We start from the raw sequence: 21,428 nt of genomic DNA, 5'->3' as shown, positions 1-21,428 counted from the left end.
TGTTGCAACATTTCTTGTGTGCCTTTTTTTTCCTGACATCTTTTTTTTCCTTTTAGGATTCATTAAGTCATATACTTAGTCCCCTGCAAAGAAGACAAATGTCCCAGAGCAGATTGAAAGTGGAGCGTGGGATCCTAGGCAATGCAGGAGGGCAGGTGGGGGAGCTGTAGCAGAACAAGGGTGCTAGGTGGGAAGCTGACTTGGGCACCACACGTCTGACTGACTCACAGGGCTACAGCAGCAGACGGAGAGCCAGATGCTCTGCTGCAACTGGTGAGTTGGAGGCTTGCCCACATAACACTGTCTTTCTCTCCACCTGCCAAGCATCCAGGGCACAGGGCTGGGTGCTCATAAATTGAGCGAGGTAGCACCTCCTACCAGCACTCAAGTTTATCAGGGCCACATTCTAAACATTCTACTGAAGTTTGCTAAGAAACCATCAGTGAGGCTGGGCACAGTGGCTCACGCCTGTAATCCCAGCACTTTGGGAGGCCAAGGTGGGTGGGTCACTTGAGGTCTGGAGTTCAAGACCAGCCTGGCCAACATGGTGAAACCCTATCTCTACAAAAATACAAAAAACTTAGCCAGGTATGGTGGCGCACGCCTATAATCCCAGCTTACTCAGGAGGCTGAGACAGGAGAATCCCCTGAACCTAGGAGGCAGAGGTTGCAGTGAGCTTAGATCATGCCATTGCACTCCAGCCTGGGCAACAGAGCAAGACTTCATCTAAAAAAAAAAAGAAAGAAACCATCAGGTGAATTTGCAGAATCTAGAATGGACTCTGCTTCCAGATTGCTGAAAAAACAAACAAAAAAAAAGATCAGACAGGGTAATTATTGCTGCATTAGAGCAGTGGTTTTCAAACCTGAGTGCCCATTAGAATTATTAGAATTTATTCTCAAAGAATATAGAAGTAGGTATACTGATAAATTCCTCTCCCACCCTTGGCCACCTTTGTTGCCTTTCTAACAGGTAACCAAAATTGCCAGTTTCTTGATTATCTTTCCTAAACACTAAATGTCCCCCCCCCTCTTTTTTTTGAGATAGAGTCTTGCTCTGTCACCCAAGCCAGAGTACAGTGGCACCATCTCCGCTCGCTGCAATCTGCGCCTCTTGAGTTCAAGCAATTCTCATGCCTCAGCCTCCCAAGTAGCTGGGACTACATGTGTGTGCCACCATACCTGACTAATTTTTCTATTTTTAGTAGAGACGTGGTTTCACCATGTTGTCCAGGCTGCTCTCGCGGTCTCAAACTCCTGACCTCAAGTGATCCACCTGCCTTGGCCTCTCGAAGTGCTGGGATTACAGGTGTGAGCCACTGTGGCTGGCCTTTTTTTTTTTTTTTTTTTTTTTGAACACAGAGTCTTGCTCTATCACCCAGGCTGGAGTACAGTGGCGCTATCATAGCTCATTGCAGCTAAGCAATCCTCCCACCTCAGCCTCCCAAGTAGCTGGTACTACTGATGTGCACCACTATGCCCCGCTAATTATTTTTGGTAGAGACAAAGTCTTAACTTTGTTGCCCAAGCTGGTCTCAAACTCCTGGGCTCAAGTGATCCTCACACCCCAGCCTCCCAAAATGCTGGGAATTCAGGTGTGAGCCACCGCGCCCGGCCAAATGTCACTTTCTTGGTAAGTCAGCAGATCCAGCTCTTGAGCAAATCAGAAGTTAGATAATCGAGACAAAGGAAAAATCAATCCATCAGAAAGTTTATACATGCAATTATGTAAAAAATAATCAAGAACAAAAAGCACATATATATGTATATGTGTGTATATATTCCTTCTTTCCTTTTCTCTTTTTTTTTTTTTTTTTTTTTTTTTTTGAGGCGGAGTGTAGCTCTGTCGCCCAGGCTGGAGTGCAGTGGCCGGATCTCAGCTCACTGCAAGCTCCGCCTCCCAGGTTCACACCATTCTCCGGCCTCAGCCTCCCGAGTAGCCGGGACTACAGGCGCCCGCCACCTCGCCCGGCTAGTTTTTTGTATTTTTTAGTAGAGACGGGGTTTCACCGTGTTAACCAGGATGGTCTCGATCTCTTGACCTCGTGATCCGCCCGTCTCGGCCTCCCAAAGTGCTGGGATTACAGGCTTGAGCCACTGCGCCCGGCCTCCTTTTCTCTTAAGGGACAGGGTCTTATTATGTCACCAAGGCTGGTCCCAAACTCCTGGCCTCAAGCAATCCTCCTGCCTCAGCCTCCCGAGTAGATGGGACCCCAGACATGAGCCACCATACCTGGACCTTCCTTTTATTTAAATGGTAGCATAATATATACATGCTGTTCTGTGCTTTTCTTTTTTCCACTTGAAATATCCTAGAAAGGGCCAGGTGAGTGGGTCACACCTATAATCCCCACATTTTGGGAGGTCAAGTAGGGAGGATCAATTGAGCCCAGGAGTTTAAGACTAACCTAGGTGACATAGCAATAACCCATCTCTACAAAACATTAATTAAAAAAAAAGGTGGGTGTGGTGGTGCACACCTGTGATCTCAGCTACTTGGGAGGCTAAGACAGGAGGATCCCTTCAGCCCAGGAGTTCAAAGCTGCAGTGAGCTGTAATGACACCACTGCACTCCAGCCTGGGAGACAGAGTGAGACGCTGCCTCAAAAGAGAAAAAATTTCTAGCAATAACTCCATATAAGTACATAAGACAGTGGCTCTCATGGCCAGGAGTGGTGGTTCATACTATAATCCCAGCACTTTGGGAGGCTGAGGCGGGTGGATCATGAGGTCAGGAGTTTGAGACCAGTCTGGCCAACATAGAGAAATCCCATCTCTACTAAAAATACAAAAATTAGCTGGGCATGGGGGCATGTGCCTGTTGTCCCAGCTACTCAGGAAGCTGAGGCAGGAGAATCGCTTGAACCCAGGAGGCGGAGGTTGCAGTGAGCTGAGATTGCGCCATTGCACTCCAGCCCGGGCAACAGAGTGAGACTTCGTCTCACCAAAAAAAAAAAAAAAAAAAGGCCAGGCGCAGTGGCTCACGCCTGTAATCCCAGCACTTTGGGAGGCTGAGGCTGGCGGATCACAAGGTCAGGTGATCGAGACCATCCCGGCTAACACAGTGAAACCCCGTCTCTACCAAAATTACACACATACACACAAAAAAATTAGCCAGGCGAGGTGGCGGGCACCTGTAGTCCCAGCTACTCGGGAGGCTGAGGCAGAATTGCTTGAACCCGGGAGGCGGAGCTTGCAGTGGGCCGAGATTGCGCCACTGCACTTCAGCCTGGGCGACAGAGTGAGACTCCATCTCCAAAAAAAAATAAAAAAGACAGTGGCTCTCAACCATGGATGACTGAGCCCCCCAGGGGACATTTGGCAGTCTGGAGACATTTTTGATTGTCACAACTGGAGGGGGAGAGGATACTGTCATCTGTGGGTGAACACCAAGGAAGGTGCTAATGAACATCCTGCAATGCCCTGGTCTACCATATGGAGGTGATATTTATTAATGTTTATCTAGGCCCCACTGATGGACAGGTAGCTTCCTTCCAATCTTTACTCTCAAAGTGTCGCACACTGTCACACACACAAAGGTCTACAGAATAAACTAGAAGCAGAATTGCTAGGTCAAAGAGTACTTGCTTCTGTCATGTTCATGGAGACTGCCAAAGCCCCTACCATGGAAGCTATACCATTGTTTTTCTTTCAAAGTCACCACAGCCCATAGAACACTAAGCCCAAATGTACAGTGTTGGAGTCTGAGTGTGCATGTTTTTTGTTTTGAGACAGGGTCTCACTCTGTCACCCGGGTTGGAGTGCAGTGGCACAATCTCAGCTCACTGCAACCTCCGCTTCCTGGGCTCAAGCAATTCTCCAGCCTCAGCCTCCTGAGTAGGTGGGACTATGGGCACGCACCACCAACGCCCAGCTAATTTTTGTTTTTCTTTTTTTTTTTTTTTTTGAGAGGGAGTCTGGCTCTGTTGCCCAGGCTGGAGTGCAGTGGCTGGATCTCAGCTCACTGCAACCTCCGCCTCCCGGGTTTATGCCATTCTCCTGCGTCAGCCTCCCGAGTAGCTGGGACTACAGGTGCCTGCCACCTCGCCCGGCTAGTTTTTTGTATTTTTAGTAGAGACGGGGTTTCACCATGTTAGCCAGGATGGTCTCGATCTCCTGACCTCGTGATCCGCCCGTCTCGGCCTCCCAAAGTGCTGGGATTACAGGCTTGAGCCACCGCGCCCGGCCAATTTTTGTTTTTCATAAAGACAGGTTTTCACCACATTGCCCAGACTGGTCTTGAAGTGCTGAGCTCCAAGTGATACACCTGCCATGGCCTCCCAAAGTGCTGGGATTACAGCTATGAGCCATCACGCCCAGCCTGAGTGTGCATGTTTTGTTTTTTCTTTTTTTTTTTTTTGAGACAGAGTCTTGCTGTGTCATCAGGCTGGAGTGCAGTGGCATGGCCTTGGCTCACTGCAACCTCCGCCTCCCGGGTTCAAGCCATTCTCCTGCCTCAGCCTCCTGAGTAGCTGGGATTACAGGCTCCCGCCACTATGCCCGGCTAAGTTGTGTATTTTTAGTAGATGGGATTTTACCATGTTGGCCAGGATGGTCTCTAACTCCTGGCCTCAGGTGATCCGCCCGCCTCAGCCTCCCAAAGTGCTGGGATTACAGCTGTGAGCCATCATGCCCAGCCGAGTGTGCATGTTTTCAATCTCTCCCTGTTCTGATGCTCAGAGTTGACAACTACACAAACACTGCAACTGGCTTTGCTTTTTGTCCTGATGGTATCTCACAAGGCTTCCCTGATGCAGGCAGTCTTAATTTCTAGACAACCTACCAACCCTCGTCCACAACACACTTCTGGGGTCATAATAAGGGAACACTTTGTAAATGAAATGTGAGTGAAATCAGAAAGGTTTCCTGCAAGGTTGTTTTCTGAGACTTGGGAAATAATAAAAGTCTGTACCGGAAATTCACGAAGGGCCTATTTTTCTAAAACTGTTCTAACAGCTGACAACAATTTTAAGCCACAGCAGGTTGGTCCAGTTCCTGCGTAGTATCATGAGAGATTCATACTCCTATGCGAAAACCTAGCAATGGTACTAAATCATTTATTTTGCATGAAATATCTTGAATTTTCACAATATGAACTTTCAAAGACAGCCATGTATCAAAATGCTAAATGTTACTTTTTTGAAAATCATCTGAACAGTATGGTACTTGCTCAAAGTCCTCAGAAGTTAAGGTCAGCAGATCCAGCTCTCAAGCATACCAGAGACTAGATAATCAAGAGAGAAAGGAAAAATCAATCCATCAGAACTGGCTGTAATTCTTTCATTGATCCTGACCACTCCTTATTCTTCATTTTCATTTCGCCACCACTTCTGTCGAACTTTATCCTTTTTTTTTTTTTTTTTTTTTTTTTTTGAGAGGGAGTCTGAGTCTGGCTCTGTGGCCCAGGCTGGGGTGCAGTGGCCGGATCTCAGCTCACTGCAAGCTCCGCCTCCCGGGTTTACGCCATTCTCCTGCCTCAGCCTCCCGAGTAGCTGGGACTACAGGCGCCTGCCACCTCGCCCGGCTAGTTTTTTTATATTTTTTAGTAGAGACGGGGTTTCACCATGTTAGCCAGGCTGGTCTCGATCTCCTGACCTCGTGATCCGCCCGTCTCGACCTCCCAAAGTGCTGGGATTACAGGCTTGAGCCACCGCGCCCGGCCGAACTTTATCTTTTCAAAGGGCTGGAAGGCTGCCATAGATCACAGCCCAGCAACTTTGGTTTTTAATTTTAAATGTCAGCCAGAGAAAGAAGAAAGGCAGTCGGCATTTTAAGTGAGAGTGGAGGTACATTTGTTCAAGAATACTGACCTGGCTGTGCAGACTGCCTTCTGGTATTAGGGCTCTGGACATTCTCCTTGGATTCACTTTTCTATCCCATTTTTATTTCAATTCAGCAAAACCTTGGGCTATGGATATAAAGATAAAAAGGATCCAATTTATTCTGACCAGTTTAGTGTTCCTCCTCTCAGGAGTCTCAGAGGAGTGTGATTACATCATAACCTCTTTTTGCCACGTACTCAAGATAATCATTTCAAATAGATGGGAGAAAATCAAATTCTCTACTGCCAAATTAAATTTGAATACTAGCGCCTTACAAATGCCCTTCTGGCCAGGCGCGGTGGCTCATGCCTGTAGTCCTAGCACTTTGGGAGGCTGAGGCAGGTAGATCATTTGAGGTCAAGAGTTGGAGACCAGGCCAGGCGCGGTGGCTCACACCTGTAATCCCAGCACTTTGGGAGGCCGAAGCAGGTGGATCACCTGAGGTCAGGAGTTTGAGAACAGTCTGACTAACATGGTGAAATGTCGTCTCTACTAAAAATACAAAAATTAGCTAGGCATGGTGGCACGTGCCTATAATCCCAGCTACTTGGGAGGCTGAAGCAGAAGAATCACTTGAACTGGGAGGCAGAAGTTGCAGTGAGCCAAGATCACGCCATTGCACTCCAGCCTGGGGAACTAGAGTGAAACTGTCTCAAAAAAAAAAAAAAAAAAAAAGGAGTTGGAGATCAGCCTGACCAACATGGTGAAACCCTGTCTCTACTAAAAATACAAGAATCAGCCGGGCATGGCAGCACATGCCTGTAATCCCAACTACTGGGGAGGCTGAGGCAGGAGGATCACTTGAACCCAGGAAGTGGAGGTTGCAGTGAGCCAAGATCACGCCACTGCACTCCAGCTCTGGCAACAGAGTGTGACTCTGTCTCAAAAAAAAAAAAAAAAAAAAAAAAAGAAAAGAAAAGAAATTGTACAGATGCCAGTAATGACAAAATTGCTTCTTGATCCTGTTAAATAACATGTCCTTAGAACTATGTGAGGAAGATGACAAATTCATATCAGCTTGAACCAAAGTTCCAGACTGGAAAGAAAACTATTCCAAACCCCATGATCATCAAGAAGTTTTATTCAACCATTAGATTCGAGCTGCATTGAAAGACAATCCCCCTCCACTCATTTCCAGTGTATCTTCACTTTGGGGTCTGCTGTTGGGCCTCTACTTGCCTCTTTCCTTCTTCTCCCTCCCTTTGACCCTGTCATCTCTGAAATCCCTCTCTCTCTCCCAGTCATTGTCGGGCCACAACCTCGTGGGCTCTCTTTCTTGCCATCTCTTCTCCCGGCCCCTGTCATGGTCTCGATCCCTTGTCCTTGAGTCCCAGTGTCTTTCTCGGGATCGAGATCGCTCCCGCCTTTCCCGTTTTGCCTCTCTATAGAGGTCATTTTTAACAACTGGCAAGTTAATAGGTTTTCGAAAAGGCCGATCCCGTCCCCCAAATCTCAGTTGTCCAGACTCCTTTTTTCCCCCCAGACCGCCTCCAAGTCGCCGAGGGATCCACCCTTTGAGAGTCCTTTCCAGCTCATAGTCCACAAATATCTCATGCTGGTCAATAACCAGGCCATCGGCATCTCGGTAAGCTTTGATCACAGCACGCTCCTCCTTGTATTCGATGAAGGCGTAGCCCTTTGAAAAGCCCGTGACCAAGTCCCTGACCAGCCGAAGCCGCCGGATGTCACCATAGCGGGAAAAGACTTCCTTTAATTTGTCCTCCTTGGTCTGCAAGTTTAGTCTGGCCACAAACAGGGTGAGGAGGGGATCTCCTATGACACCTTTGTTGGGGACATATCGTGCCAGCATTGCCCTCCAGACTGCGCGGTCATGTGGGTCTTCATCAGTGCCATCGATGCTGCCCGCTTTGAGTGGATCATACTCCTTGGCAATGGGCATCCAATCATTCATGTTCTAAGAATAAGAGCAAGCATGGATGGAGCATCTACTCCAAGCCACTCATTCAACCCTTACAACCCCATGAAATGGATACTATCATTCAACCTTTCTTGAAGACAGGAAAGGAAGGGAACACCCACAGAGACTAAGTCCTCCCCGCTAGTAAGTGGGGGAGACAGCATCAAAGCCAGGCAGTTGTGCTGCAGAGAAGCCCTTACCCATTCCTGCAAATGCCCTCTTGGGAAGCAGAGAGAGGCGTGCTTGGGTTTCATCCACATATGCATCATCTGGCTCAGCCACGGGAGGGCACTTACCAACTATGAATACATTACAATGTGGCCACGTGGATCAAAACCAGACTTCCCTTTCAGAACCTTAAAAATGATCATAGGAAAACTAGCCCAGGAACTGCTGGTGGAAAATGGCATTTTAAAAACTCTACTACCAAGAATTTCAAACAAATGCCAACATAGAGAATCATATAATAACCCTCCACAAACTCACCTGGCTCAACTAGAACCACCATGCGCATGTGGCCAGAATAAGCTGCCCCCAGATAATTCTGAAACAAATTCTAGATATCGCATCATTCATGTGGAAATTGTTTACTACGCATCATTAAAAGATACAGACCTTTTTAAAACTACAAGAGAAAATGGGGATTTGGATGCACCATTTTGCAGTAAACAGACAACAAAACTAAGGCTACAGTGACCAGCAGCGAGTTATTTGGTTCAAAAGGAACACGGGATTTCTTCTCAGCTCCCTGGCTGAAAATCCGTTTAGCCTGGGAGCATGAGAATTTACTGCAATGGTAATTTTTTGCTCAGGAAGCGCACTGCAGTTGTCATGCCTTCTGATACATAATTAATTCATGTGAATCTTTGCTGGAATAATAATATGCTTACTAACATTTCAGACCCAGCTAATGCTTATGTGACCAACCTGCAAAGCTGTAGAGCCAATGCTGAAATATGTTACTTAAAAACCTTGGCTGGCCGGGCACAGTGGCTCAGGCCTATAATCCCAGCACTTGGGGAGGCTGAGGCAGGTGGATCACCTGAGGTCAGGAGTTCAAGACCAGCCTGACCAACATGGAGAAACCCCATCTCAACCAAAACTACAAAATTAGCTAGGCATGGTTGCAGGTGCCTGTAATCCCAGCTACTCGGGAGGCTGAGGCAGAAGAATTGCTTGAACCGGGTTGGTGGAGGTTGTGGTGAGCCAAGATTGCACCACTGCACTCCAGCCTGGGCAACAAGAGCAAAATTCCATCTCAAAAAATAAAAATAAAAACAAAAACAGCCAGGCGAGGTGGTGGGCGCCTGTAATCCCAACTACTCAGGAGGTTGAGGCAGGACAATGGCTTGAACCCAAGAGACAGAGACGGAGGTTGCAGTGAGCCGAGATTGCACCACTGCACTCCAGCCTGGGCAACAAAGCGAGGCTCTGTCTCAAAAAAAAAAAAAAAAAAGACAACCACTAAAAACCAGGTCTTTCCGGCCAGGCACAGTGGCTCACGCCTGTAATTCCAGCACTTTGAGAGGCCAAGGCGGGAGGATCACGAGGTCAGGAGACCGAGACCATCCTGGCTAACACGGAAAAACCCGGTCTCTACTAAAAATACAAAAAAATTAGCCGGGCATGGTGGTGGGCACCTGTAGTCCCAGCTACTTGGGAGGCTGAGGCAGGAGAATGGCGTGAACGTGGGAGGCAGAGCTTGCAGTGAGCCGAGATCGCACCACTGCACTCCAGCCTGGGCGACAGAGCGAGACTCCGTCCCAAAAAAAAAAAAAAAAAAAAAACCAGCTCTTTCCTGGAAGAAGTTCCAAAAGTTAAGAGAAAAAAAAGGCGGGGCGCGGTGGCTCAAGCCTGTAATCCCAGCACTTTGGGAGGCCGAGACGGGCGGATCACGAGGTCAGAAAATCGAGACCATCCTGGCTAACACGGTGAAACCCCGTCTCTACTAAAAAATACAAAAAACTAGCCGCGCGAGGTGGTGGGCGCCTGTAGTCCCAGCTACTCAGGAGGCTGAGGCAGGAGAATGGCGGGAACCCGGCAGGCAGAGCTTGCAGTGAGCTGAGATCGCGCCACTGCACTCCAGCCTGGGCGACAGAGGGAGACTCCGTCTCAAAAAAAATAAATTAAAAAAAAGAGAAAAAAAAATGGCGGGCACAGTAGCTCACACCTGTAATCCCAGCAATTTGGGAGGCCAAGGAGGGCAGATCACGAGGTCAGGAGTTTGAGACCATTCTGGTCAAGGAGTTTGAGACCAGTCTGGACAACATGGTGAAACCCTGTCTCTACTAAAAATACAAAAATTAGCCAGGCACGGTGATATGCGCCTGCAGTCCCAGCTACTTAGGAGGTTGAGGCAGGAGAATGGCGTGAAGCCAGGAGGCGGAGGTTGCAGTGAGCCAAGGTCACATAATCGCACTCGAGACTGGACGACAGAGTGAGAGTCTGTCTCAAAAAAAAAAAAAAAAAGAAGAAGAAAGAAAAAAAAAAACTTGGCCTGGCGCAGTGGCTCACAACTGTAATCCCAATACTTTAGGAGGCCAAGGTGGGAGGATCACTTGAGCTCAGGAGTTGGAGACCAGACTGGGCAACATATCAAGACCTCATCTCTACTAAAATTCAAAAATATCAGCCAGGCATGGTGGTGCACGCCTGTAGTCCCAGCTACTAGTGGGGCTGAGACAGGAGGATGGCTTGAGCCTTGGAACTTGAGGCGGCAGTGAGCCTTGATCATGCCACTGTACTCCAGTGTGGGTAACAGAGTGAGACCCTGTCTCAAAAAAAAAACAAAAACAAAAAACCAGGTTTCTGTGAAATATGTACAGTAGTTCTCATCCCTAACAGCATTTTTCCGTAATATTTATTAAAATATCTATAACATTTTTCCTCTTACTCAAATTTTCCTCAAGGATCTTTCTGCTTTATTTCTTCCTCAGTTGATGGGTTATATAGGGGAGTGATTACTTACAGGTGCACTGTGAGGTTTTTTTCCTCAGTAAAAAAGCCAAACACCTACAGAATAAAATCCAAAATCAATGGCACTGCACTCAAGACCTCTAACCCTAGACCAGGCACGGTGGCTCATGCCTGTAATCCCAGCACTTTAGGAGGCCAAGATGGGAGGATCACTTGAGTTCAGGAGTTCAAGACTAGCCTGGCCAACATGGTGAAACCCCTATCTACTAAAAATACAAAAAATTAGCTGGCATGGTGGTGCACACCTGTAGTCCCAGCTACTTGAGAGGCTGAGGTAGGAGAATCACTTGAACCCAGGAGGCAAAGGTTGCAGTGAGCCGAGATCATGCCACTGCACTCCAGCCTGGGCAACAGAGTGAGACTCCCGTCTCAGAAGAAAAAAAAAAAGATCTCTGACCCTCACTTAGCCTCTCACCATGTCCCATCATAAAACGTATTCTACTTTTTTCCTGATCCCTTCAACAGGAACAAAGCCTGTTTGTAAACTACCCAGGCTTGCTCCTCCTTCCTTGAATGTGCCCTAATTCCCCAGCCCCATGACTTTCCCAGTACATTTTTTCTTTTTTTTTGGCCTAAACCGTTAGTGCAAACATCTCAGGATGATTTCCTCTCCTGGGAATATCCTCTCCCTGCCTATCTCCCCCATATGCACTTGCAGGAATTCTCCTGGGCCTGTCAAGTCCAGCTTCAGCTCCCTCCATCATGAAGCAATTGTGTCTCTCCCACAGCTCACTGAACCTTCTAAAGTCCTGATCATGCTTTGCCCAACACACAGTAAACACTCTTCAGGCTGGTGGCTCCAGATCCTAGGATGCCTTCTGATAAATGCTGGGGAACTGAACCAACTCCAATCAAAAATCATAGAACTGGCCCAGCGCGGCGGCTCACGCCTGTAATCCCAGCACTTTGGGAGGCCGAGGTGGGTGGATCACCAGACGTCAGGAGTTCGAGACCAGTCTGGTCAACATGGTGAAACCCCATCTCTACAAAAAATACAAAAATTAGCTGGGCGGCAGTGGCATGCACCTGTTATCCCAGCTACTCTGGAGGCTGAGGCATGAGGATTGCTTGAACCCGGGAGACGGAGGTTGTGGTAAACAGGGATGGCGCCACTGCGCTCCAGCCTGGCAAAAAAGCAAGACTCTCTCTCAAAAAAATAAAAAAAAAAATCATAGAACTGACCCAGCCCGGTGGCTCTTGCCTGTAATCCCAGCACCTTGGGAGGCCAAGGCGGGCGGGATCACGAGGTCAGGAGCTCAAGACCAGCCTCGGCAACATAGCAAAACCCCATCTCTACTAAAACTACAAAAATTAGCTGGGTGTGGTGGCAGGTGCCTGTAATCCCAGCTACCTGGGAGGCTGAGGCAGGAGAATCACCTGAAACCAGGAGTCAGAGGTTGCAGTGAGCTGAGATTATGCCACTACACTCCAGCCTGGGCAACACAGCAATACTCCGTCTCAAAAAAAAAAAAAAAAAAAAAAAAAAAAATCATAGAACTTTTTTCAGTCCAAATCAGGCAAACCTGATCGTTGAGAAATGAGAAGCAGGACATGACACTGTTTACCACCACATGGTAAAAGGAGGGCAATATGTCTGTCATCATCAAGAAGCAACTGTGCAGAGGCTGCCTCTCTGCTGTCAGTAAAAGAATGAAAAACAGATGGAGTGACAGAAGGAGCACAGGATGAGAGGGAGACAATTTCAGTCCTGGTCTGGGCTCTGGCTCTAACTCAATTTGTGTCTTCTCTCATGGCTGGAATTTCTCCATGTGAAAAAAAGAAGAGGCTGGGCGCGGTGGCTCATGCCTCTAATCCCATCACTTTAGGAGCCCAAAGCAGGAGGATCCCTTGAGCCCAGGAGTTCAAGACTAACCTGGGCAATGTGGGAAACATGGTGAGACCCTGTCTCTATTTAGAAAAAAAAAAAGGCCGGGTGCGGCAGCTCACGCCTGTAATCCCAGCACTTTGGGAAGCAGAGGTGGTCAGACTGTCTGAGGTCGGGAGTTCGAGACCCGCCTGACCAATATGGAGTAACCCCGTCTCTACTAAAAATACAAAATTAGCCAGGCGTGGTGGTGCATGCCTGTAATCCCAGCTACTCGGGAGGCTGAGGCAGGAGAATCGCTTGAATTTTTTTTTGAGACAGGGTCTTGCTGTTGCCCAAACTGGAGTACAGTGGCACAGTCATGGCTCACTGCAGCCTCAACCTCCTGGGCTCAAGCAATCTTCCCACCCCAGCCTCGTGAGTACCTGGAATTACTCACTATGCGCCACCATACCCAGCTAACTTTTTTTTTTTTTTTAAGAGATGGGGTCTCACTATATTGCATACGCTGGTCTTGAACTCCTGGGCTCAAGCTATCCTCCTGCCTCAGCCTCCCAAAGTGCTGGGATTACAGGTGTGAGCCGCCAAACCTAGCCTGTACTAACCTCTTACCTTCTCTCACTTCTCAACAATACCAGGACTTAGGGACTATATTATTATTGCCTTTTCAGATGTGAAAGGTCAGACACAAAAAGGCAGCCTTTGCCCAAAATCCTAAAGCTAAGAAGTAGCCCAGTGGAGGAGTTAGAACCATTGGCAGTGTGGACTCCAGAGCTAAAGCTCTTAATCAATTTCCTCTGATGCTTTTCATAAAATATAAGGTTTTGGAGATAAAGATGGGAAAAAGAAAACACACAAACCAGTATTCTGGGTGTCTGAGGCTGAGACCCACCCCTCCTCTCCTGAAGGAAAAGAACCCCTCCCCATTCAACCTTAAAAAGTCACAAGGGGGCCGGGCGCGGTGGCTCACGCCTGTAATCCCAGCACTTTGGGAGGCCGAGGCGGGTGAATCACCAGGTCAGGAGATCCAGACCATCCTGGCAAACACGGTGAAACCCCGTCTCTACTAAAAATACAAAAAAACTAGCTGGGCGTGGTGGCGGGCACCTGTAGTCCCAGCTACTCAGGAGGCTGAGGCAGGAGAATAGCATAAACCCGGGAGGCGGAGTTTGCAGTGAGCCGAGATCCGACCACTGCACTCCAGCCTGGATGACAGAGCCAGACTCCGTCTCAAAAAAAAAAAAAAAAAAAGGTCACAAGGGGCCTGGTGTGGTGGCTCACGCCAGTAATCCTACCACTTTGGGAGGCCAAGATGGGCAGATCATTTGAAGTCAGGAGTCACAAAGATCTACCAAATAAAATTGGTATTATTGTATACAAAGCTCCTATTCAAAGCTTTAAGACTTCTTCAAATTAAAATGGAAGAGAATTACAAAGGGATAAGCATGGATTTTGTTCTCTCTCTCATCTGCATGCTTCTATAGATATTAATAGCTGGTTTCACTGTTTCTCATTAATCTTTCTAGGTGCACTTCCTCCCGGGCAGCATTAGGTTGAGATTTCCTACAACAGTCTCTTTCGATTTTTACATTCTCTTTTTTACTTTATTTATTTATTTATTTAGAGACAAAGTCTCGCTCTGTCACCCAGGCTGGAGTGCAATGGCCAATCTCGGCTCACTGCAACTTCTGCCTCCTGGGTTCAAGTGATTCTCCTGCCTCAGCCTCCCGAGTAGCTGGCATTACAGGTGCCTGCCACCACGCCCAGCTAATTTTTCTATTTTTAGTAGAGATAGGATTTCACCATGTTGGCCACGCTGGTCTCAAACTCCTGACCTCAGATGACCAGCCTGCCTCAGCCTCCCAAAGTGCTGGGACTACAGGCGTGAAGCACCAAGCCCGGCCTCATTCTCTCATTTTATTCATACACGGGATGAGATCAGAAATGAATGGTGGGGGCCAGGTGCGGTGGCTCACGCCTGTAATCCCAGCACTTTGGAAGGCTGAGGCGGGTGGATCATTTGAGGTCAGTAAATTTTAAGCTTCAGGTTTCTTATTGTGAAATGTAGCTAAATGTCATTTCACTAGGTTTTTGTGAAGATTAGATCATATGGTGTCTACAAAAATGCTTTACAATTATAAATTATTATGCAAATTTAGAAAAATTTTGGCCAGGCACGCGGTGGCTCACGCCTGTAATACCAGCACTTTGAGAGGCCGAGGCTGGAGGATCGCTTGAGCCCAGAAATTCGAGACCAGTCTGGGCAACAAAGTGAGACTCCGTTTCAATCAGTCAATCAATCAGTCAATTCTCCGGGCGTGGGGTCGCGCCTGTGGTCCCAGATACTTGGGAGGCTGAGGCGGGAGGACCGCTTGACCCGAGATGTTGACGCTGCAGTGAGCCAAGATCGCGCCACCACTCTCCAGCCTGGACGACTCCCTGTCTCTGGGGAAAAACAAAAAACAAATTAAGCCTCTTCCTGGGTCTTTGGGGTAAGACCCTGCCCCTCCTGGCCAGGTGCAGTGGTTCATGCCTATAATCCCAGCACTTAGGGAGGCCGAGGCGAGCGGATCACGACGTCAGGAGATCGAGACCATCCTACCCAACGTGGTGAAACCCCGTCTCTACTAAAATACAAAAATTAGCCGGGCGTGGTGGTGCACGCCTGTAGTCCCAGCTACTCGGGAGGCTGAGGCAGTGGAATCGCTTGAACCCAGGAAGCGGAGGTTGCAGTGAGCAGAGATCGCGCCACTGCACTCCAGCCTGGGCGGCAGAGCACGACTGTCTCAAAAAAACTTTGCCCCTCCTGTCCTGTGGAAAGCAAAACTGAAGGCGGGACCCACAGAGCCCTCCAGGACATGCGCAGTGGGCCTCAGAGGCAAACGTGTGTTTCTGTGGAAAAGCCTATCCTTCCCATGCAGCCTCCAGCTTGGCCGCCGGCCCTGAGGCCGCTCCCCCGCCCCTCTCCTTCTGTGGGGGTCGCAGGGAGTAAGGGGCCATCCTTCCAACCCAGCTCTCGTGCCCACTCCCCGCAACGCAACCCAGAATGTCGTCCCCTTTGCCAGGTTCCAACATGGCGCCCCACACAAGCGCGGGCACAGAGTCTGGGCTGCACTCTCTCTTCCTTCTCTCCAGCTTGGGGCCCGCTCCCTCCGAGCCGCTTCTACTCACCTCAGCAAAGCTCGAGCTCCCTTCCCGCGGAGACACACGAGCGGCTGCAGGTGACGGCAGATTCCCCGCGCCGGCCTCGGCCGACCTTTACATTGGTAGCAGCAGATTCGCCGCCGACGCCCGTTTCCTGTTTGTTTTACCTTTAAAGTTTTATTCACGTGCGTCGAGGGTGTTATCTCCAAAGACAATAAACTTTATTAAAAAAAAAATTTTTAAGAGAAAAATTGCTAATTCAACAACTAAGTTGAAAGAAAGACTATCGAATATGCAGTTACCTGGGACATTTTACTTTATTATTTATTGATTTTTATTTATTATTTTTTCTTGAGACGGAGGCTCCCTCTGTCGCCCAGGCTGGAGTGCAGTGGTGCGAACTCGGCTCCCTGCAACGTCCGCCTCCCGGGTTCAACGATTTTCCTGCCTCAGCCTCCCGAGTAGCTGGGATTACAGGCGCCCGCCACCACGCCCGGCTATTTTTTGTATTTTTAGTAGAGACGGGGTTTTGCCATGTTGGCCAAACTGGTCTCGAACTCCTAACCTCAAGTGATCCACCTGCCTCAGCCTCCCAAAGTGCTGGAATTACAGGTGTGAGCCATCGCGCCCGGCCCCAATTTCTTTAAAAAAAAAAAAAAAAAAAAAAAAAAGGCCAGGCGCGGTGGCTCACGCCTATAATTCCAGCATTTTGGGAGGCCGAGTCGGGCGGATCATGAGGTCAGGAGACGGAGACCATCCTGGCTAAAACGGTGAAACACCGGCGTGGTGGCCTGCGCCTGTAGTCCCAGTTACTTGGGAGGCTGAGGCAGGAGAATGGCGTGAATCCGGGAGGCGGAGTTTGCAGTGAGCCGAGATCATGCCACTGCACTGCAGCCTGGGTGGCAGAGCGAGACTCCAGCTCAAAAAAAAAAAAACAAAGCAACATCTATAGCTTAAAATTTAATGTTTGAAAATGTATGCTAGCCATTGTCAGGGGAGGCCATCTGCAGTTTCAGCTACTAAGGAGGCTGAGCCATGAGGCTTGAGGCCAGGAGTTCAAGTTCAGCCTGTCAGCCTGGGCAGCAGAGCAAGACCCCTGTGTTTGTTTGTTTGTTTTTGTTTGTGTTTTGTTTTGTTTTGTTTTAGTTTCACTCTTGTTGCCCAGACTGGAGTGCAATGGTGCAATCTTGGCTGACTGCAACCTCCACCTCCCAAGTTCAAGCGATTCTCCTGACTCAGCCTCACAAGTTGCTGGGATGACAGGCATGCGCCACCACGCCGGGCTAATTTTGTATTTTTAGTAGAGACGGGGTTTCTCCATGTTGGTCAGGCTGGTCTTGAACTCCCAACCTCAGGTGATCCACCTGCCTCGGCCTCCCAAAGTGCTGGGATTACCGGCGTGAGCCACCATGCCCTGCTGACCCCTATGTTTTTAAACACACACACACGCACACACGAGTTGTATGTACAGTACATGCAATGGAATACTATTTCTCCTTAAAAAGGAATGAAATTCTAATTGCTACAACATCATGGATGAACCTAGTTCATGGATGAACCAGAAAGAAGCATAAGGACAAATACCATATGGTTCCATTTATATGAGGGACCTAGGGTAGTCAAATTCATGGTTGGAAAGTACAATAGTGGTTATCAGGGGCTGCTGTGGGTGTTAGGATAATGGCGAGTTATTGTTTAACAGATACAGAGGTTCAATTTGAGATGAAGAAGAAGTTCTGGAAATAGATAGTACAGATGGTTTCACAATAATGTGAATCTACCTAATGTTATTTAATAGTTAAAACAAACCGGCCGGGCAAGGTGGCTAAGGCCTGTAATTGGGAGACCAAGTTGGGAGGATCATGAGGTCAGGAGATCAAGACCAGCCTGGCCAACGTAGTGAAACCACATCTCTACTAAAAATACAAAAATGAGCTGCGTGTGGTGGCAGGCGCCTGTAGTCTCAGCTACTTGGGAGGCTGAGGCAGGAGAATAGCTTGAACCTGGGAATCAGAGGTTGCAGTGAGCCAAGATTGTGTCACTGCACTCCAGCCTAGGCAACACAGCAAAAATCTATCTCAAAAAAAAAAAAAAGTACCAGGCGCAGTGTCTTACGCCCATAATCTCAGCACTTTGGGAGGCCAAGGAAGGCAGATTGCCTGAGGCCAGGAGTTCAAGACCAGCCATGCCAACATGGTGAAGCCCCATCTCTACTAAAAATACAAAAATTATCCAGAGGTTGTGGTGCACACCCTTAATCCTAGCTACTCGGGAGGCTGAGGCACAAGAATCCCTTGAACCTGGGAGGCAGAGGTTGCAGTCAGCCAAGATCAGGCCACTGCACTCCAGCCTGGGCAACAGAGTGAGACTATGACTCAAAAAAAAAAAGTGAAAACGAAGCCAAGTGCCGTGGCTCACGCCTGTAATCCTAACACTATGAGAGGCTCAGGTGGGTGGATCACTTGAGCCTGGGAGTTCGAGGCTGCAATGAGCTAAGAGCATACCACTTGACTCCAGCCCGACAGAGGGAGACCCGGTATTGGGAAAAAAAAAAAAAAAAAAAAAAAAAAAAAAAAAGGCTGGGCGTGGTGGTCCAAGCCTGTAATCCCAGCACTTTAGGAAGCCGAGGTGGTTGGATCACGAAGTCAGGAGTTCAAGACTAGCCTCACCAACTTGGTGAAACCCCGTCTCTACTAAAAATACAAAAATTAGCCAGGTGTGGTAGCACGTGCCTGTAATCCCAGCTACTCAGGAGGCTGAGGCAGGAGAATCACTTGAACCCAGGAGGCATTGCAGTGAGCCAAGATCGCGCCACTGCACTCCAGCCTGGGCGACAGAGCAAACTCCGTCTCAAAAAATAAATAAATAAATGAAAATGAAGTCAAAAAGGTAAATTTCATGTTACATATACATTAAAATGTCTGTGTACCCTGGTAGCAATGAACATAACCTAGCTCCAAGATCTTGGTTTCTGGTATCATTCTCCAATGAAAGTAACCAGTGCTCCTTGGAGAAATAGCTGACTCTAGAACTGGGATAAAAAATACACAAGAAGGCCAGGTGCAGTGGCTCATGCCTATAATCCCAGCACTTCGGGAGGCTGAGGCGGGTGGATCACTGGAGCTCAGGAGTTCAAGACCAGCCTGGGCAACATGGTGAAACCCCGCCTCTACAAAAAGTACAAAATTAGCCAGGCCTGTTGGTGCACGCCTGTACTCCCAGCATCTCAGGAGGCTAAGGTGGGAGGATCGCTTGAGCCCAGGAGCTTGAGGCTGCAGTGAGCAAAGAGAGTGCCATTGCACTCCAGCTGGAGTGAGACGCTGTCTCAAAAAAATAAAAAATAAAAAATTCGCCCAATCATGGTAGCTCACACCTGTAATCCCAGCTACTCACGAGGCTGAGGCAGGAGAATCGCTTGAACCTGGGAGGCAGAGGTAGCAGTGAGCAGAGATTGCGTCACTGCACTCCAGCCTGGACAACAGAGTGAGACTCTGTCTCAAAAAATAATAATAATAAAATAAATATCAGACCAGGCACGGTGGCTCACACCTGTAATCCCTGCACTTTGGGAGGCCAAGGCGTGTGGATCACGTGAGGTCAGGAGTTCGAGACCAGCCTGGCCAACATGATGAAACCCCGTCTCTACTAAAAATACAAAAAATTAGCCGGGCATGGTGGAGGGCGCCTGTAATCCCAGCTACTCGGGAGGCTGAGGCAGGAGAATCGCTTGAACCCAGAAGGCGGAGGTTGCAGTGAGCTAAGATCACGCCATTGCACTCCAGCCTGGGTAACAAGCGCGAAACTCCGTCTCTAAATAAATAAATAAACGTCCACCAGTCCCTACTGATATAAATAAGTGATTGAATAAATAATGTGGGGAGAAGAGGCAAATCTCCCATGCAGAATTGCAAATAACTTATGGAGATAACTCCACTTCCCAGAAAGTAGAGCATGCCTAGGCAACATAGTAAGAACTCATTTCTACAAAAAAAAAAAAAAAAAAAAATTAGACCAGGCACGGTGGCTCACACCAAAGCAGGAGGATCGCTTGAGTGCAGGCATTCGAGACCAGCCTGGGAAACTTAGCAAGATCCCGTGTCTACAAAAACCTTAAAGTTTTAAATAAATAAATACAAGCTTAGTTTCTCAGTTGTACCAGCCTCATTTCCAGCACTTAATAGCCTCATGTGGCTAGTGGCTACTATATATATATTTTGGAGACAGTCTCACTCTCTCACCCAGGCTAGAGTACAGTGACACGATCTTGGCTCACTACAACCTCTGCCTCCCATGTTCAAGCAATTCTCCTGCCTCAGCCTCTCACACTCAGCTAATTTTTGTATTTTTAGCAAAGACTGGGTTTCACCATGTTGGCCAGACTGGTCTCAAACTCCTGACCTCAGGTGATCCACCCACCTCAGCCTCCCAAAGTGCTGGTGTTACAGGCATGAGCCACCGTGCCCAGTTATCCTTTTTTTTTTTTGAGACAAGCTCTTTATCTGTTATCCAGGCTGGGGTTCAGTGGCACAATCATGGCTCACTGCAGCCTCAACCTCCCAGACTCAAGTGACCCTCTTGCCTCAGTCTCCCAAGTAGCTGGGACTATAGGCTCATGCCACCACACCCAATTAATTTTTTTAGTAGAGGGAAGGTCTCACTATGTTTCCCAGCTGGTCCTCCAACTCCTGAGCTCAAGCCATTGTCCTACCTAGGTTCCCAAAGTGCTGGATTACAGGCATAAGCCACTTTGTTTTTTTTTTTTTGAGACACGGTCTTGCTCAGTCACCCAAGCTGGAGTACAGCAGCATAGTGGCCAGATCTTAGCTCACTGTGACCTCTAACTCAACTATAGGCATGTGCCACCATACCTAGCTAATATTTTTTTTTTTTTTTTGAGACGGAGTCTCCTTCTGTCGCCCAGGCTGGAGTGCAGTGGCGCAATCTGGGCTCACTACAAGTTCCGCCTCCTGGGTTCATGCCATTCTCCTGCCTCAGCCTCCCGAGTACCTGGGACTACAGACGCCCGCCACCACACCCAGCTAATTTTTCGCATTTTTAGTAGAGACGGGGTTTCACCATGTTAGCCAGATGGTCTCGATCTCCTGACCTCGTGATCCGCCTGCCTCGGCCTCCCAAAGTGCTGGGATTACAGGCGTGAGCCACCGCAGCCGGCCTAATATTTGTCATTTTTGTAGAGATTGCATCTCACTATGTTTTGTAGAGATTGCATCTCATCTCACTATGAGGCAGGAGAATGACGTGAACCCAGGAGACGGAGCTTGCAGTGAGCCGAGATCATGCCACTGCACTCCGGCCTGGGCGACAGAGACTCCATCTCAAAAAAGAAAAAAAAATATATATATATATATATATATATTTTATATATATATTATATATATATTTTATATATATATTATATATATTTTATATATATTATATATATATTTTATATATATATTATATATATATTTTATATATATTATATATATAATATATATATTATATATATATATTTTATATATATATATATAAAAATCCAGGTGTGATGCCACGTGCCAGTAGTTCCAGCTACTCGGGAGAGTGACGCAAGAGAATTACTTGAGCCTGGGAGGTCGAGATTATAGTGAGCTGAGATTGTATCACTACACCCCAGCCTTGGTGTCTCAAAACAACAACAAAAAAGAAAGGCAAGGGTTTTTTTTCTTTTCTTTTTTTTGTTTTTGAGACAGAGTGTCGTTCTGTC

General features: G+C 47.9%; 1 protein-coding gene across 2 annotated transcripts; it reads right to left on the bottom strand.

Moving 5' to 3' along the window:
- Positions 1-6,885: 6,885 nt before the first annotated feature.
- SNRNP35 (small nuclear ribonucleoprotein U11/U12 subunit 35) lies at positions 6,886-15,838 on the bottom strand. Of its 2 annotated transcripts, XM_037995478.2 has the most exons (3): positions 15,713-15,790; positions 10,634-10,752; positions 6,886-7,737 (listed from the first exon to the last, which is right to left on the bottom strand). In XM_037995478.2, the coding sequence occupies exon 3, from the start codon at positions 7,732-7,734 to the stop codon at positions 6,994-6,996; it is 741 nt and encodes a 246-aa protein (XP_037851406.1). In that variant the 5' UTR covers positions 7,735-7,737; positions 10,634-10,752; positions 15,713-15,790; the 3' UTR covers positions 6,886-6,993. The 2 variants fall into 2 exon arrangements, with proteins under 2 accessions (XP_037851406.1, XP_008003312.1); XM_008005121.3 differs by lacking the exon at positions 10,634-10,752 and having other exon boundaries at positions 15,713-15,838.
- Between the last annotated feature and the right edge of the window lie 5,590 nt (positions 15,839-21,428).

Source organism: Chlorocebus sabaeus, chromosome 11, assembly GCF_047675955.1.
Source record: "Chlorocebus sabaeus isolate Y175 chromosome 11, mChlSab1.0.hap1, whole genome shotgun sequence".
Taxonomy (NCBI): domain Eukaryota; kingdom Metazoa; phylum Chordata; class Mammalia; order Primates; family Cercopithecidae; genus Chlorocebus; species Chlorocebus sabaeus.
This window is presented reverse-complemented; position numbering and strand designations above follow the sequence as displayed.